The 15,640-nt window shown below is 33.8% G+C and overlaps 1 protein-coding gene across 2 annotated transcripts in view; it reads left to right on the plus strand.

Annotated features, from left to right (window-relative positions):
* Positions 1 to 15,640, plus strand: part of NCBP1 (nuclear cap binding protein subunit 1) — a 44,588-nt gene that overhangs the window by 27,805 nt on the left and 1,143 nt on the right. For both annotated transcript variants that reach the window (XM_074281825.1, XM_074281826.1), the window contains exons 16-22: positions 1,107 to 1,229; positions 7,499 to 7,601; positions 8,343 to 8,436; positions 10,350 to 10,453; positions 10,710 to 10,824; positions 13,254 to 13,373; positions 13,610 to 13,723. In XM_074281825.1, the coding sequence (XP_074137926.1) occupies positions 1,107 to 1,229; positions 7,499 to 7,601; positions 8,343 to 8,436; positions 10,350 to 10,453; positions 10,710 to 10,824; positions 13,254 to 13,373; positions 13,610 to 13,723 (773 nt within the window). The remainder of the gene's footprint in view (positions 1 to 1,106; positions 1,230 to 7,498; positions 7,602 to 8,342; positions 8,437 to 10,349; positions 10,454 to 10,709; positions 10,825 to 13,253; positions 13,374 to 13,609; positions 13,724 to 15,640) is intronic.

The following is a 15,640-nucleotide window of genomic DNA, read 5'->3' on the forward strand; positions in this document are numbered from 1 at the left end:
GAGCATTTTATTTCCTCCTCTCATTCCTATTTCTGCCATTGGTAGTACCATTCTTTTGGGACCTCAGGATTGGATGCTCTGGTTTAACTCTGCCTTGTACCCCATATTCAAGCAACTACTGAGTCAAAATTTTTTTCCCTTGTGCCACACTATTGTATAGTTCAGAGATTATTCCCTGATTCTTGTGTTATTTCTAAGCCTCCCTCTTATTCAAAATTAAATTCAAAAATTAATTCAAACTTTTACCATATTACTTTCCTCCTTAAGAATATTGCTTATATGTAAAAACTTTAATTTTATTTTTTTTTATTTTATTTTATTTTTAAAATGAAAACTTTTGCTTAGGCTCTGTTTTATTAGAAAAACATGATCATTTAAAGAAAGAAATTAAGTGTGTGCTTGGTTCATTATAAATATAAGCTTTTTTGCTTTTTTTCTAAATTAGTATTACATATTTTGTTTGTGGAAACACATTGCCTTCTTCTATTCCTTAGAATCCTTTTTTTGTTTTTAATTTAATTTTCTTTGTTTGTTTGTTTTTGTTTTTGTTTTTTACATTTTAAATTCTGAACTATTTCCTTCTTCCCCTCCCTACCCTGCACTAGAGAAGGCCACTGTTTGACACAAATATCAATAAAGTATTTGTTCAGCAGCATTTTCATTGTACAGCAACCAGATTTAAAAAAGCATAGGTGACATATAGGCACTCAGAGAAACGTGTTTTGGAAGCCTCAGCCAAACCTTAGGAACTCTTTAATGACCATACTATAGAGCATTGCAGTCTGGCTACAACTTGTCATACCAGGCTGAGTTCATAAATACACCTCATATATTTTGTGCCTAAGCCAGACTACTTGCTGTTCTATACACACATGGTACCCTGTCTAGCTCTGTCTCTGCCATTAAAAACAAAATTATTAATAGTATAATTTTCTTAATAATTTTTTGTTTTTAGTTAACAGGTTTTTCTTTCCCTCCTATTACTTAATAAATGCTTGCTGAATGAATAGATAGCTTAGAAAAGAGTTGCTGGGTTTGATTTTAGTTATTTAGCTATTTTTTAATCAGTTTTTTCAACTTTATGATTTTCTTCTCTTGTGTTTTAGATTCTCTTCCAGGACATTCTGTAGCCCTCTGTTTAGCTGTTGCCTTTAAAAGTAAGGCAAGTAATGACGAAATCTTCAGCATTTTGAAAGACGTCCCAAATCCTAATCAAGACGATGATGATGGTAAGGAAATGAGATGTTCCTGGAATGAGATTGTAGAACAGAACAGCCTGACTACATAGCATAAATAGAGGGCGTATACCATTCCTCTTACAGTGTATTCAAGTTATGCTCTTAGATCTGAAAATCAAAAATTCTTTTAGTCCTTGCTTTACCTTCTATTTGTTTCTTTGCAATATTGGACTTTTAGCCAGTGAAAAGGTAGGGATAGCAGCATTTTATGTTTTTTAAACATTGTCAAAAGATACTATTGTAAATATGTCACATTGTAGCCTTTTGCTATCATTTATCTTCAGTTGGATGAAGGAACAAAGAGTGAAGAGAGAGGCTCTTGTGAAAGTTGAGCCTATTAAGAAATGGATAGTTTTGAAAAATTTGGGTCGTCAGTGTGCTGAAATCTAATAATTGTGCTTATGAGTCAGTTTCATTCTTAGAATAAAGATTTGTATAATTGTCGATTTAAATGAAATGATCATCTTGTCATAGAATATAATCTTAACCTATTTTAAGAACTTTAATGATTTTTTTTTTAAATGTGGGGCAGGCCACTTAAATTGAATTCTTGTTGAAGTATCAATCAATCTCTAAGACTTTGTAAAGAGATGATACTTCTGAATACCTTGGGAGAAGATTATAGAAGGATCTGGAGAAAAGAGAAGGACTTAAACCTAATTTGGATTAGTTATGTAGATCAGATATTGAATATGGGAAGGAGAAATTTGGGGAGAAATGGAGGAAAATTTGGAGAGTAATTTCAAAGCTCAGATACTAGTCCATATTCTATTTCCAGATTTCTTTCTATTGAAAGAAGCAAGAACAGGACAATTTAAGAGGATCAAGTAGGAGAAGGGAGGAGAACCTAAAGGGTTCAAAAAGAGAAGGTAGTTAAAAAAACAGAATGTGGTGAGATAAAGTTAGTGAAATAATCCACTGATAAACTGATAGATTGGTGAGGCAAATTGGTGAAAATAGAAGGTTGGTAGTTTGAGACTGAGAAAAGGAAGGAAGTTGAATTAATTTGCCAAGTTATTAAGAGATGATGATTGTAAAAGTTTTAATCACGTGCTTAGGCTTGAGGTCTAAATATCTACAAATAGTTTTTTAAAAAGAGGGTGGGGGGCACTGAAATTCTCAACCAATTTGGTGAGAAGGAGAAGTTGTTCAGTGATTTGCAGTGTCGTATTTCATGTCCTTCCTGGAAGACAAATTGAAGGGCTCAATGATTGCTTTCCTATGCGTCCATGTTGTTAAATATAAGGTTCTTGGTGGGTTTTTAGAGGTCTTGGAGCAGCCTTCATTTCAGTTCAGTAATCACCACAAGAATAGCCAGGTGTTAAAGTCCAAATCCTTTATTATCTCCTTCAGATTCTAGTTTCGTTGCCCGGGGCCTGGGCTAGCTTTCTTAAAGGTGTTTCTGAGTCTGTCTCTGGCTCTGACAGGCCTTGGTCTCAGTGAGGGAAGTGCAGGAGGCCAGCTACCACAAGGCTGATGAAGATGGAATGAATCTGTCTCTGCTTCCCCCCTGGTTTATATGTTCTATTCTAAGTATAAACCAATCATTATGTCACTAGGAAACTGTTATTTCCTATAAGATTAAATCAATCATACTGAACTTAGAGAACTATTAAACACCATGCTAAACTAGATAACCATTGTCTTTCTCAATTCCACTGACTTACCCACCTTGTAAAAATCCTTGTTTCAAGTTCTAGAAGTAAGGCCTCAGTGGGTTTAAAAAAAAAAAAAAAAAAAGAGATCTGAGTTAGAGACTAGAATGGAAGAATGTTACACAGGAGAAAAGGGGAACAAAAAAAGACAGCTTTGTAATTAATATACAAAGTCATATATGAGGGTCTTTATAATCAGTTAAGGAATCCTTCAATACAGGTCATCCAATAGAAGTTGAGATGCACTTCTTAGGAGTATTTAGACAGCTATTTTTTGATCTGATAACAACAGAGGTTTCTCTGGGGCACACATCCAGGACATAACAGAGAACATCTCAAGCTTTACAAAAATGGGTTATACTTTCTCCTGGAGACCTGTGGCATGTATGTCAGAAAGAACCTAAAACATATTGCCAATGATTATGAAGTCTGAATAAAAAAACTAAAGATAATAGAGGTATAGGTTGTTTTATTTTTATTGTTGACTACTTTATGTAAGAAGAATGGAAGAGAAAAAGTGAATGGCTGGACAAGAAGGTAAAGCGTGAAAAAGGATTTAGATTTCTAGGTCATTGCTTAAAATATTCACATGGAGTTTGCCTGATAAAAGGTGGAAATAATGTATTTGCCAAATCAAATGAAAAGAACTATAAAAAGAATTTGGCTCTTAAGCTAAGGATTCTCTCTGCAGTAGATCATAGAAACTCAGCAATTCATAGAAAATAAAGTTTAGAAAAGGAACTAGTAGTAAAATTTCAAGTGTTTATATGTAAATGCCTAAAGTTAGGCAATAAGATTAAAGTAGTAAAAAGACTGAAAAGGTAAAAAGGAGCCAGGTTTTATAAAGCTTTTAAAGTGAAACAGGATTTTATATTTGATGATAGGGAGTCCCTAAAGTTTATTGAGAGGGAGATGACGTAATTATACCTGTACATTAAAAAGATCATTTTTGCAGCTTAATAGAGGATGGACTTTGTGAGGAGAACCTTGATACCAGTTAGAATACAATTTGTAACTGTCTGGATGTGAGGCAGATGCCACCAGAATGGTGACAGTGTAAGTAGAGAAAAGGAAGCATATATTAGAAATACTGTTTAGATAGAATCACTAGAACTTAGAAAAAGGAGGTATAGTAGCCTAAGAAAAAATAGGGATTTAAGGATGATGTTTGGTGGGTTTGTGAGCCTGGACAATTGAGAGGATGATGTTGCCTTCACCAGTAACAGGAAAGTTAGGAAGAGATAAAGATTTGAGGGGAAAAGGAATGAGGTCATTTTCTGACATGTTGACTTTTAACCTGTCTAAAAGTTATTTAGTTCACAGTATCCAGCAGATATCTGGAGGTTTAGCTAAAAATTGATTTGCATGACATGATCATTAAATCCATGAGAGTTATTGAGACTATTAGGTAAAATAGTATACAATAGAAAGAAAAGAGAGTCTAGGATAAAGCCTTGGGGGAAACCCAAATTTAGAGAATGTAACCTAAGTGAATATCTAGCAAAGAAGACTGAGGAGTGGTGAGCAATTAAGAAGAAAACTAGAAGAGAGAATTGTCACAAAAATAGAGAGAGATGAATATCAAGGAGACAAGTGTAAATGATAATTTCAAAATCTGCAGAGAGGTCAAGAGAAGGATGAAGATCAAGAAAAGGCCATGAGATTTGGTGATTAAGTGATCATTGGTAAGGTTGAAAAGAGGAGTTTCATTTGAATGATGAAATCCAAAGCTAGACTGCAGAGGAGCATGAAATGAAAAGAAACAGACATTAATTATAGAATTATAAACTTATTTAAGGTTAGCCACAAAATGAAGAAAAGCAGAACAATACTTAGCATTGATGTGCTTATCAGATAATTTTTTTTGTTTTGTTTTTGTTTTTCAGTTGAGAAAGACATGGATAAGTTTGTAGGCAATAGAGAAACAACCTTATCCCTTTTCCTTTTATTAGTTATTCCCTGACAAATTCCAACTCTGAATTATTCCCATCACGTACTGCCTTCTACAGAAAAGGGCTACTACAAATATTTTTGCAACATTGGTCCTTTTCCCTTTATCTCTTTGGGATACAGACTCAGTAAAAACACTGCTGCATCAAAGGGTATGCACAGTTTGATGGCCCTTTGGACATAGTTCCAAATTGTTTTCCAGGATGATTGGATTAGATCAGCTCACAATTCTACCAACAATTCATTAAGTGTCCCAGTTTTCCCATGATTGCTCCAACATTTATCATTATCTTTTCTGTCATACTAGCCAATCTGAGAGGTATGAAGTGGTACCTCAGAGTTGTCTTAATTTGCATTTCCCTAATTTGCATTTTTTTCATATGACTAGAAATGTCATTAATTTCTTCATTTGAAATTTGTCTGTTCATAAGGGATAATATATAGAATTCTATATTATAACATTTTAGTATAATATATGTACACATATATAGCATAGCGCATATAGATACATGTATATTACATGTATGTATATACACATATAATGTATATGTATGTGTTTTATATATGTAGTATAAAATTATAGAGAATAATAGTATAGAATTGAATGAATAGAGGATTTAGAGGTTATGGTGAGGATGAAAATAATGTTAGGGTCATAAGGGAAAATGGAATGATAAAATATTATAAGCAGAGAAAAGAATTTTAGATTTCATGAACAAGGAATTAGTGTTTTTGTGGTTGATGGCAAGATAAGAGTATGACCATTTCTGAGTGTAACAGAGTTATGGGTTTTGAGAAATGAGTAATGGATTATGAGAACCTCAAAGGAAAAGAGATTTCTTAGTGATGGTGGTTGATAAAGAGCCAGTAGGAACCAAGGCGTGTTGTAAATACCCCATTATTATCTGATGTCAGGGATATATAAAGGAAAATGCAACCAGTATTAGAAAAGGTGACCAAGAATGCTATGTCTCATTGATTTTACAAGTTGATAGAGGTAGTGAGAAAGGAAAGGGTTGAGATTAAAGCAAATTTGTTACCTATGGAACAGGAAGTTCAGAGAGCACAGTGGAAGGGATGAGTAGAACTGGTGAGGATCATTTAGTTAAGTTAAGAGGGGTGAGAGTAAGGATATATAGGTAGTGGAAAGTTAACAGGGTCTGTTGTACAGTGAGCCAGAGATTTAGAATTATTGATTCTGGAAGAAAATGATAAGATGGGGAATGCTAACTGTAGAGGAATAAGTTCAAGTTGATTATCAGTGACTTCAAAGAAGCCCATTAATAGAGAGAAGTCATTAGATTGTTCAGGCCTCTCTCTACATGCTCTGCTTTGTAGCAGTTGGTAATATTGTTTCCTGTGAAGACCACTTCACAAGAGGTAGGAGCAAACCAAAGTTCAACCCAGGAGGAGTAAGAGTTTGCAATTTGAAGTGTTTATGGTCTATGAATAATCTCTGGAGCTTTGGAGAAGGTTCTCAAGTGAAGACAAAAGCCAGAGGAAATGTATACAAGGCTAATGCCGAGATGAAAGTAAAGGGCCTAGACAGGTAAGTTGAATACAAGATTCCCTGGGATGTTTTAGGGATGAACCAGAGGTCACAGGCGGTCCAGCCTTTCTGGACTTGCAATGCATTGCTTTCTGGGAAATCCCAGAATAACGAATAGTCTACACTCAAATGGACCAACTAGATTAAGATGAAGCAGCACTCATAGTGAAATTCTAGAGACAGACTTTTATGAGGGATTTTGAGGAAGATCTGCACAAATCACACAAGATGAACTAATTTATGAATGAGGATGCATGTATGTTTGTGTGTGTGTCTTTTTGGAAGGAATTTTCAGGTACATGTGATCACAGATCCATCTAAGTATTTGAATATCTGTAATGTCCTGTATGTGAGTACAACAACAAAATAAGCTTCACAAATGCAGTGTCAAAGACATTGTTGGATAACACGTTCTGAAAAATATCTGATAGTTTCAGTTGAGTGAAAGCCCAATATGAATCAGCAAATATGAGGTGGTGAAGGAAATGCCACCTTGAACTGCTTAAAAGGTAAAATTTCTTTGAACAAGGAGGTGATAGTGCCACTGAACTCTGACCTTTGACAGATTTTATCTGTAGTATTGTTTTCAGTCCTGGGCATCACAACTTTTAAGGACCATAATTTTCTGGTGAGTGAGGAGAGGACTCTCCCAGAGTGGTGAAAAACTTGAGTCCTTGTCTTTAGAAAATCAGTTAGGGAAATCAGAGAGGTCTAGAATTAGAACTGTTAGAGGTAGACATCTCTTACTCTATTTGACCAAGAGGACTGAATTAGGAACAATGGGTGGAAATAGAAGGGTCAATTTAGGCTTTATTCAGGTAAAACTCCCTAACAGTTTGAATTCTCTAAAAGTAACATTGCCATGAGAGTGGATAATTTCCCCTTCTAGGGGTCTGTTCATCAGAGGTTAGATGACTACTGCTAGGCTATAATATACTTGTTGTATATTATATTACAATGTTATATGGATATGTTATAATGAGATACCTCTTGTGTATGAATCAGGCTATATTCCCAATGAGATCCAGTCCAATTTTCCAGACCTATGATAATATGAGTCCTTTTAAACAATATTTTGATTTTTTTCACTGTGAAACATTTTTCAGATGAAGGATTCAGTTTTAACCCACTGAAGATAGAAGTCTTTGTGCAGACTCTGCTTCATCTCGCTTCCAAGTCATTTAGCCATTCTTTCAGTGCTCTTGCAAAGTAAGTTGAAGTAGCTTTAGTTGGGGATGTTATTTTAACTCTTCTTATATATTGTTGTTGAGTTGGTGACAAAAAGTGTTGAGGTGGAGGGGGGGCCTACGGTCCATGGAGTAAAAATTAGTACTCAGTTGATAAGTTAAAGGTTCACTAGTTTGTAATTTCCAATAATTATATAATATACTTTTTAATATATTTAACTAAATGAAGGGATAGGAAATTAAGGGAATACTAAACACCTTTTGAGAAATTCTTGGAATCTTTTCCTTACAAGGAAGGTCTTCTCAAAACTGCTAAGATAAGAATAGTCCAAAGTAAGTCAGAGAAGCCAGAAATTGCTAATAAAACAGAAATTCAGTTCTTCCTTGGTTTCTATTTCTAGACACTTCTACTTTGAAAGTCCTTTCAGAAGTTAAAACGAATAGTTAATCTTATAGGTACTAAATAGATGTTGCTTAATAGTGTTTATATCCAGTTTTACAAACTAAATTTTAGGACTTTAAGTAGTCATATTTATTTTCTAAAGCATGTGTAATTTCAGAAACACAGATATTTCCATTTTCATTTATAGTATTCCCTCTAATGAAATCCTCCAGTATCTCTCTAAGTTAGTAAAACAAAAGAAAATTCAATGTTTGTTAAGAGCTTTGGTACTCCTCTTAAATCTGCTTGTGTTGTACAACATAGCTTGAGCAACATTAAAAATATGCTTAAAGTTAATTACTGTTTTTGTTTTACAATAAGGTTTCATGAGGTCTTCAAAACACTTGCAGAAAGTGATGAGGGAAAGTTACATGTTCTAAGAGTCATGTTTGAAGTCTGGAGGAATCATCCTCAGGTAAGAATCATTTTAAGCTTCCCGAGTTCAGATTGTGACTTTTCAGGGTATTCATTCATGGATGTCATTGTTTTGATCTTTGAACAAAGATAGAATTAGTCCCTAGCTTCTACTGTCTCACACTAATTTTTTTTTTTATCTGTATTATTGAAATAACTCATAAGTTCACTTCGAAGAAGCTGGAAGAATTTATTTCCTCATGTGCCCAAAGGAAATGAAAAATGATGGTTTCTTGGTCACTGGTCATCTTGTTTTGCAGTGTTCCCAGTGAGAATGATTATTTAGTTCAATTACTCAATGCTTATTACCTGCCAATTATATGTGTAGTACTCCAAATATGAAGATAAAAATAATAAGATTTATGCCCTCAACGAGCTTATATTCTTTTCTGTGGATAAAATATGTACTTGAAATCTAGACAGTTATTTCAGGAAGGACATTGATAACTTAGTGAATGAGAAAAAGCTTGGAAAAGATATCACCTAATTAATCTTTACCTTTAAAGAATTTAGGGATTTTCCAAGACACAAGTGAAGAGGGAATACATTTCAGACATGTAAAGACACAAAGGGAAGAAATGAATTGTATTTTGAGAATGAGTAACAGATCATTTACATTGAAAACATTGTGAAAAAGGCATAATTTGAAATAAGATTAGAAATATAGTTGGGAACCATTTTCTGAATGAATAAATCTATAAGGTAAAAAGGGAGTTACTGAGGTAAAGTGGTGACCTAATCAGATCTGTGTTTTAGTAATGTGGCAACTATTTAAAGAATAGATTGAAGTAGGGAGAGCCTAGAAGTGATGAAAGGTCATGGAGCCCTAAGGTAGAGACTGAGGGTGGAGAAGGGACAGAGGCAAGTTGTAAAAGTTGAATGAATTAGACTAGGGGCTGAAAGGTGATGAAGAAGTAGAAAGAACTGAATGTGACCCAAAGGTTTCTTATCTAAAGGAATAGAAAGATGATTATATTATTCATTGAAATAGGGAAATTCAGAGAACGACTGGATTAAAGGAAGGACGGTAGGGGAAAAGTGACATTTTGGACTTGTGAAATTTATTGTGTCTACAAGGAACATCCAGTTAAACATGCCCAAAAGCATATTTTCCAGGTCTTTATAAAATTGCATATGCTGGAAAATGCTGGAAGAGCATATTTTCCAGGACTTTATATCTTGGCTAATGTTTCAATATTACTAGACCTAGCAATGGAGAGCAATTTCCTTGGAGAGAGCAGTTTTAAATGACTTACATAGGATTGGAAGACAAGTAATAGGGGATTGAGAATAGTTTGAGAAGCAAGAAAATAAAAGGAATGTTTATAAAAGCTTTTTTTTTTTTTTTTTTTTTTTTTAAGAGTTTGGCTCTAAAAAGAAAAAGGTATGGGTGACAACTTGAAGTAATATCAGAGTTGAGTATAAATAAGTGATAGCAATGCATGTTTATAGATGGCAGGAAAGCCATCTTTGCATAAGACAGTATTGAAGATGAGAGAATGAAGAAGATATATGCACTTTCTGCACCAAACTTTGATTTGCAGAGGATTAATGACTGAAATTTTGTTGAAATTCTAGATCTTTCAAACTAAATCAACATGGATATATTGATATTCTGTGACTTCTGTGGAAAAATGGACATAATCCAGTAAAAGAAATGTTAGAAAAAACATTTAGTTTGGGATTAGTTTATTAAAGAGAACATTGGCTTTAAAAAGAATACTCAGAACCCTCATAGTATATCTCCAAGTTATTAATAATTCTTTATGAAGAGAGAAATCATTGGACATCATAAGCACCAAACAATACAAAAACCAGAAACAGAATTTCTTGGGGATAGGTGGGATATAGGAATAATTTATTAAATCAATTGACCATGAGTAGTTGGATAATGAATGGAATGTTTTCTTGTAGATGATTGCTGTATTAGTTGATAAGATGATTCGAACACAGATTGTAGACTGTGCTGCAGTAGCAAATTGGATCTTCTCTTCAGAGCTCTCTCGTGATTTTACTAGGTAAGCAAAGATGACTTCCTTGTCCTTTTTTTTTTTTTTTTAACCATAATTCTTACTATATTCATTTAGAATTGGTTGGAAGTTTTTTCTTATTTGCTTTTTCTGGGAGATTTGAATAGATATATTTGTTTTTCAGCATAGAGAAAATATACCTTGCTGCTAAGTATTTTTGATTATCTTTAATTTACTCTTGAATATACATCCACCCTGGTTTTAAATGGGTAACTTATATTAATTAATTACTACTTCATTTTAGGTTGTTTATCTGGGAAATTTTACACTCTACAATTCGAAAGATGAACAAACATGTTGTGAAAATCCAGAAAGAATTAGAGGAAACTAAAGAAAAGCTTGCAAGACAACACAAACGGGTACATTGTTTTTTCACTTTTTGGCAATTATCCAAAGCAATCTTGTCCTTAATTGAATACACCAAATAATCCTATCTACTTTAATGTTTTGTTTCTTTGGAGTAGCTCTTATTTCAAGGGATACAGAGCAGTACCAAGGTGAAAGAAAGGGGCAGAAAGTGGATATACTCTATGCCTGCCTGCACTTTTACTTTGTAGGAGACTGCTTCACTGGCAGTTTGTTTAAGAATAGAGGTTCTTAACCTGGGATCTATGGACTTGTTTTTGTAATACATCAATACAATGTATCAGCAAAGCTAGAAATCAGATGTTTGCTATTTTCTATACAGTTTAATGAAATTGGAGATATCTTGCTGCCGTTGAATATTTCTTAGTAATTCCTTTCCCCCAGCCTCCTTAATTAGTTATTTTTAGCTCCCCTTTTCTATATCCTTTTCAGATGTCCAATTATAGGGATAAGAATGGAACAGTGATGGCTTTGACCAAGTAATAAACTTTTACATTGCCTAGATGCTGCTTGATGTGCGTCCTATCATGCACTGTATGTAGCCAGTGCTACAACACTGTCATAGGTTTTTTTTTTGTTTTGTTTTGTTTTGTTTTTTTAATCTTTATATTCTAATTATTGCATTCTCTCCCCATTCCAGTTGAACTTGATTCTTTTTGTTTCTGATTTTTCATATTTCTCACTTACTTGGAATCATGATACTGTATTAGGGAGTGAAGCTATAGCCATTTAGCCTTACCACACAATTACCTACTTTTTCATCACAGAGTCCTAGAATATCAGAGTTGGAAGGAAAGTCAAAGGTCATCTGGTCTGAATTGCCTCAAAACAGGAATACTAATTTATGTTCTTATTTCTACTTTTGTTTTTCAGTCTTACATGTCAGTATGGCCACATGGCAAAGATACTTGGAAGGTTTTCCATTTCCTTCTCTTATTTGTAGCTTATTTATATACTTTCTCAGTTTATCTTCGTAGCACTTCAGGCAAATGACGCTGACTTTACAATAGTAATTGGAACAAACTAATCAAGGGAATAAATATAAACATGGTTTCTTGTGACTTAATATCTCAGCATTTTAGACTTGGAAGAGAATTTACCAGCCAAATTTACACAAGTAGTAAATGGCTACAACAGGGCTCAGGCCAGGTCTTCTGAAGCAGAATGACTTTTGTCTCATAGGTAGTATCTGAATTTTTTTCTTTTTCTTTTTTTCTACTTTCGCCAAATTTTTGTGGAAAAGTAATTATCTTTTCTTTTTCCATAATTATAGTAGTTGACATTTATATAATGTTTTAGGGATACTAAGGACTCTACATTTTCATATGCTTCATACATTATCTCATTGCTCTTGTGAATTACTTTGCAGATAAAGAAACTGAAAGTCCAGAGAGAAGTGCCTTGGCCAGGGTCACAGGAATTCCTGGTAGAACCAGGTCTAGAAATAAAAGTGCTTTCTGCCATATCAGCCCCTTACTTTTGTTGCTTCACAAGAAGAATTGAGGGTAGTTTTGGCCATTGTTCTTTTTTCATTTGTAACTTTTTATTCTATATTAGAGAGGAAGCACTCTGAGACGATTCCAGCTCTTTATTTAAGAACTGTGGAGCATTTGCCTTTTCTCTGGATTCACTTATTGAAGTATATTCTTAGATCACTGTTACTTAGCGTAAAGCTAAGAAACTGTAATATCCCAATGAGAACTATCTGACAAAATGGGTTATGCAGTGTTAGATCTATACCTTTAATTGCTTCAAATTTATTCTATCAGTACAGTTCATTTTTCATTTATCAGGTTGGCTATTTTAAATACAATGGATAAAAAGTTTTTTCGTTTTAGTTGAGTAAACACACACACACATTTAGGAATATCTCTCCCTAGACTCCCTTTCCCCCAAAATTTAACCTATCTTTTGAAAAAAAAGAAAAATAGTTAAAATGACACAATATAATAACCACATCTGGCAGTGTATGGAACTATCTATGATCTTTCTGTTGAAGGAAAGAATGTTTCTGTGGAGTACTAGAGGATCTTCACATGATATTTTAATGTCTCCCATATATCTGGAGTCATGCCAGATATTTCTTGGGATTTTAATTAGTAGCCATTCAAGAACAGTACCCAAAGGTAAGTTTAGTAACTGTCTGACACCCATTTAAATATTTGCAACTCATCTCACTGGGCATTTTACAAACCAAAGCTAAAGTTAGTCAATGTCAGCAGTGTAGTACGAGTATAACTTAAAAATTCTTAATTGTTTTCACAATCAAAAACTCAGTCATAATGTCGTGATTTTTAGAATTTGAAATCATGTTTTTCTGTAATTCATTTAGTAACTTTTATCCCAAAGGAGTAAATTCTGATCTGCTTTAATTGATTTGAATATATTTGATTTTTTTCATTTGCTTTTTTGTGATTTATAGCGTGATGACAGAAGCAGTGACAGAGATGATGGGGCATTAGAGGAGCAAATAGAACGTCTGCAAGAGAAAGTTGAGTCGGCTCAGAGTGAGCAAAAGAATCTTTTCCTTGTCATATTCCAGGTAATTTGATTTTAGACTTTTAGAAACATAAGAAAACATTTTCAGCTTTATAATTTTAGTCATCTTTTATTTGAAAGGAAATTAATGTAATATGAAAACAATAAATGTTTATTAAAATTGCTACCTTGCTTATTTGCTGGAGATCCAAGTCATTTGATCTCTTTTAGGTAGATATTTCTCATCTAATTGACAGAACAGAGATTGCCAATATTTTCTTTTTGTTTCTATCTTTACAGCGATTTATCATGATACTAACAGAACACTTAGTACGATGTGAAACTGATGGGACCAATATATTAACACCTTGGTACAAGAACTGTATAGAGAGATTGCAACAGATCTTCTTGCAGGTTGGTGGGTTTGTTTTTCTGAAATGTTGCAGTTTCTGACTGTGTCCACATTTGGGATTTTCTTGGCAAAAATACTGGAGTGGTTTGCATTTCCTTCTTGAGCTCATTTTAGAAAGAAGGAAACTGACACAGGGTTTATGATTTGCCCAAGTTTTCACATATAGTAAGTATTCTGAGACTAGATTTGAGCCCAAGTCTTCCTGATTCCAGACTCAGTTCTCCATCTATGATGCTACTTAGCTACCCTTTCTAAACTGTAGTTTCCTTTTTAAAACTTGCCTCTTTTCCTTTTAGTCAAAAAGTGATATGTACCTGTGGAACTTTCAGCTTATCTCTATTTTTTCCCTCCCTATCTTTTATTAACTATCTTGTATATTGTTTATTTTGTATATGCTTACACATGTTATTTCCCAATGGAACTGTAACTCCTTAAGAGAAGTGATTGTTTCATTTTTTTGTCTTTGTATCTCACACATTAGATGCATAATAAAAAATGTTGAAAAATAGATTCCATCTGTCTTAAAAATACATTTTTAAGATTAGTGGCTATATTTTTATAATTCATGGGACCTGGATTTACAGTAGAGATGTCAAGGAAAGTAAAATTGTACTCAGTTGAATTGCCTGAATTTAGTATTCTACCAAAATTATCCAATTGGTGTTTTTCAATAGACATCAATTTAAGGTGCTTGCCTATTTTGGATAGAGAGTCAGTCTCAGGACCAAGACAGCCTGGATTCAAGTTCTGTCTCCAACATGCTCCTTCTGGGACCCTGGGCAAAACTCTAAAATTATAGATTGCAGAGAAGTTGCTAGTCTATACTGGGAGAAAGTTTCCTTATCTAGATATCACCTGTAGTAAAGAAATCATGTCTACCCCTTCAATGAAATGTGAGTTCATAGGTTCGGAGCTGGAGGGAACTTTAGAGACATCATTATCAATATTTTTAAAAAATCTCTGAGGTGATTAAAAAGTGGAAGAAATTAGAAAACATTTTAAGTGCTTACTATATACCATGCATTGTGCTAAAATTTGAATATACAAAGAAGGGGGAAAATAGTCCCAACTCTCAAGGTGCTTATAGTTTAATGGTGACAACATGTAAGGAGTTACAAGATAAACAGGTTAAATTGGGAGAGCATTTAAGAAGATTAGGAAAGTCAGATTTTAGCTTGGATTTGAGGTATCCCTTTCTCTAATACTTGATATACTATACTTAGTCACCTAAAATGAAGAGACTTAAAAGATGGTCTGAATTTCACGAAGAAATACTAAGCTAAAGGATGCTTCCAAAAAAATAATAAATTATGGGAAAGAATATTTCCATTTAAAGAGAGGGTTACTAACAAAACTCAAACGTCATCCTCCCTACCATTCTATCTAAACAGGATAGGTCTGTAAATAGAGGGAATACTTGTTTTTAGATGGTTTCTGATTTCACACATTTTTCAGACTTAGTGTCCTCCAGAGTTCTTTAGAGAGCTAGAAGTATACCCACAGTCTGATGTCTTATGGACAGCTTCACTAAGCAATTGGATATTTGCTTGATACTTTATTAACTACCTTGATGTTTTAGGGACCTGTGAAAGCAGTAGATACAAGCAATAGCAAGGTGTGGAACTTTATTCCTGTCATAATCTTACTTCGATTGAAGGCCAGGTTCAAGTCTTAACTTGTTCATTGAAACCTTTTTTTTGACTCAGTAGTGTGATGTCTCTCCCTTTGAAATCCCATAGCATTTACTTCCACTCCTTTGATCACTCTTTCTTAATTTTTTCAATTAGCTTTTTAGCTGTCTTTTCATATTTTTAGTTTTTCATAACAAGATTGTAAATTCTGAGTTCAGGGATTGTCCCTTATATGTTCAATAACTGCAGTGTTAGGCACATGACAGAATAACTGTGAAGATTTATTGG

This window comes from Sminthopsis crassicaudata, chromosome 1 (assembly GCF_048593235.1).
Source record: "Sminthopsis crassicaudata isolate SCR6 chromosome 1, ASM4859323v1, whole genome shotgun sequence".
In the NCBI taxonomy this organism is placed as follows: Eukaryota; Metazoa; Chordata; class Mammalia; order Dasyuromorphia; family Dasyuridae; genus Sminthopsis; species Sminthopsis crassicaudata.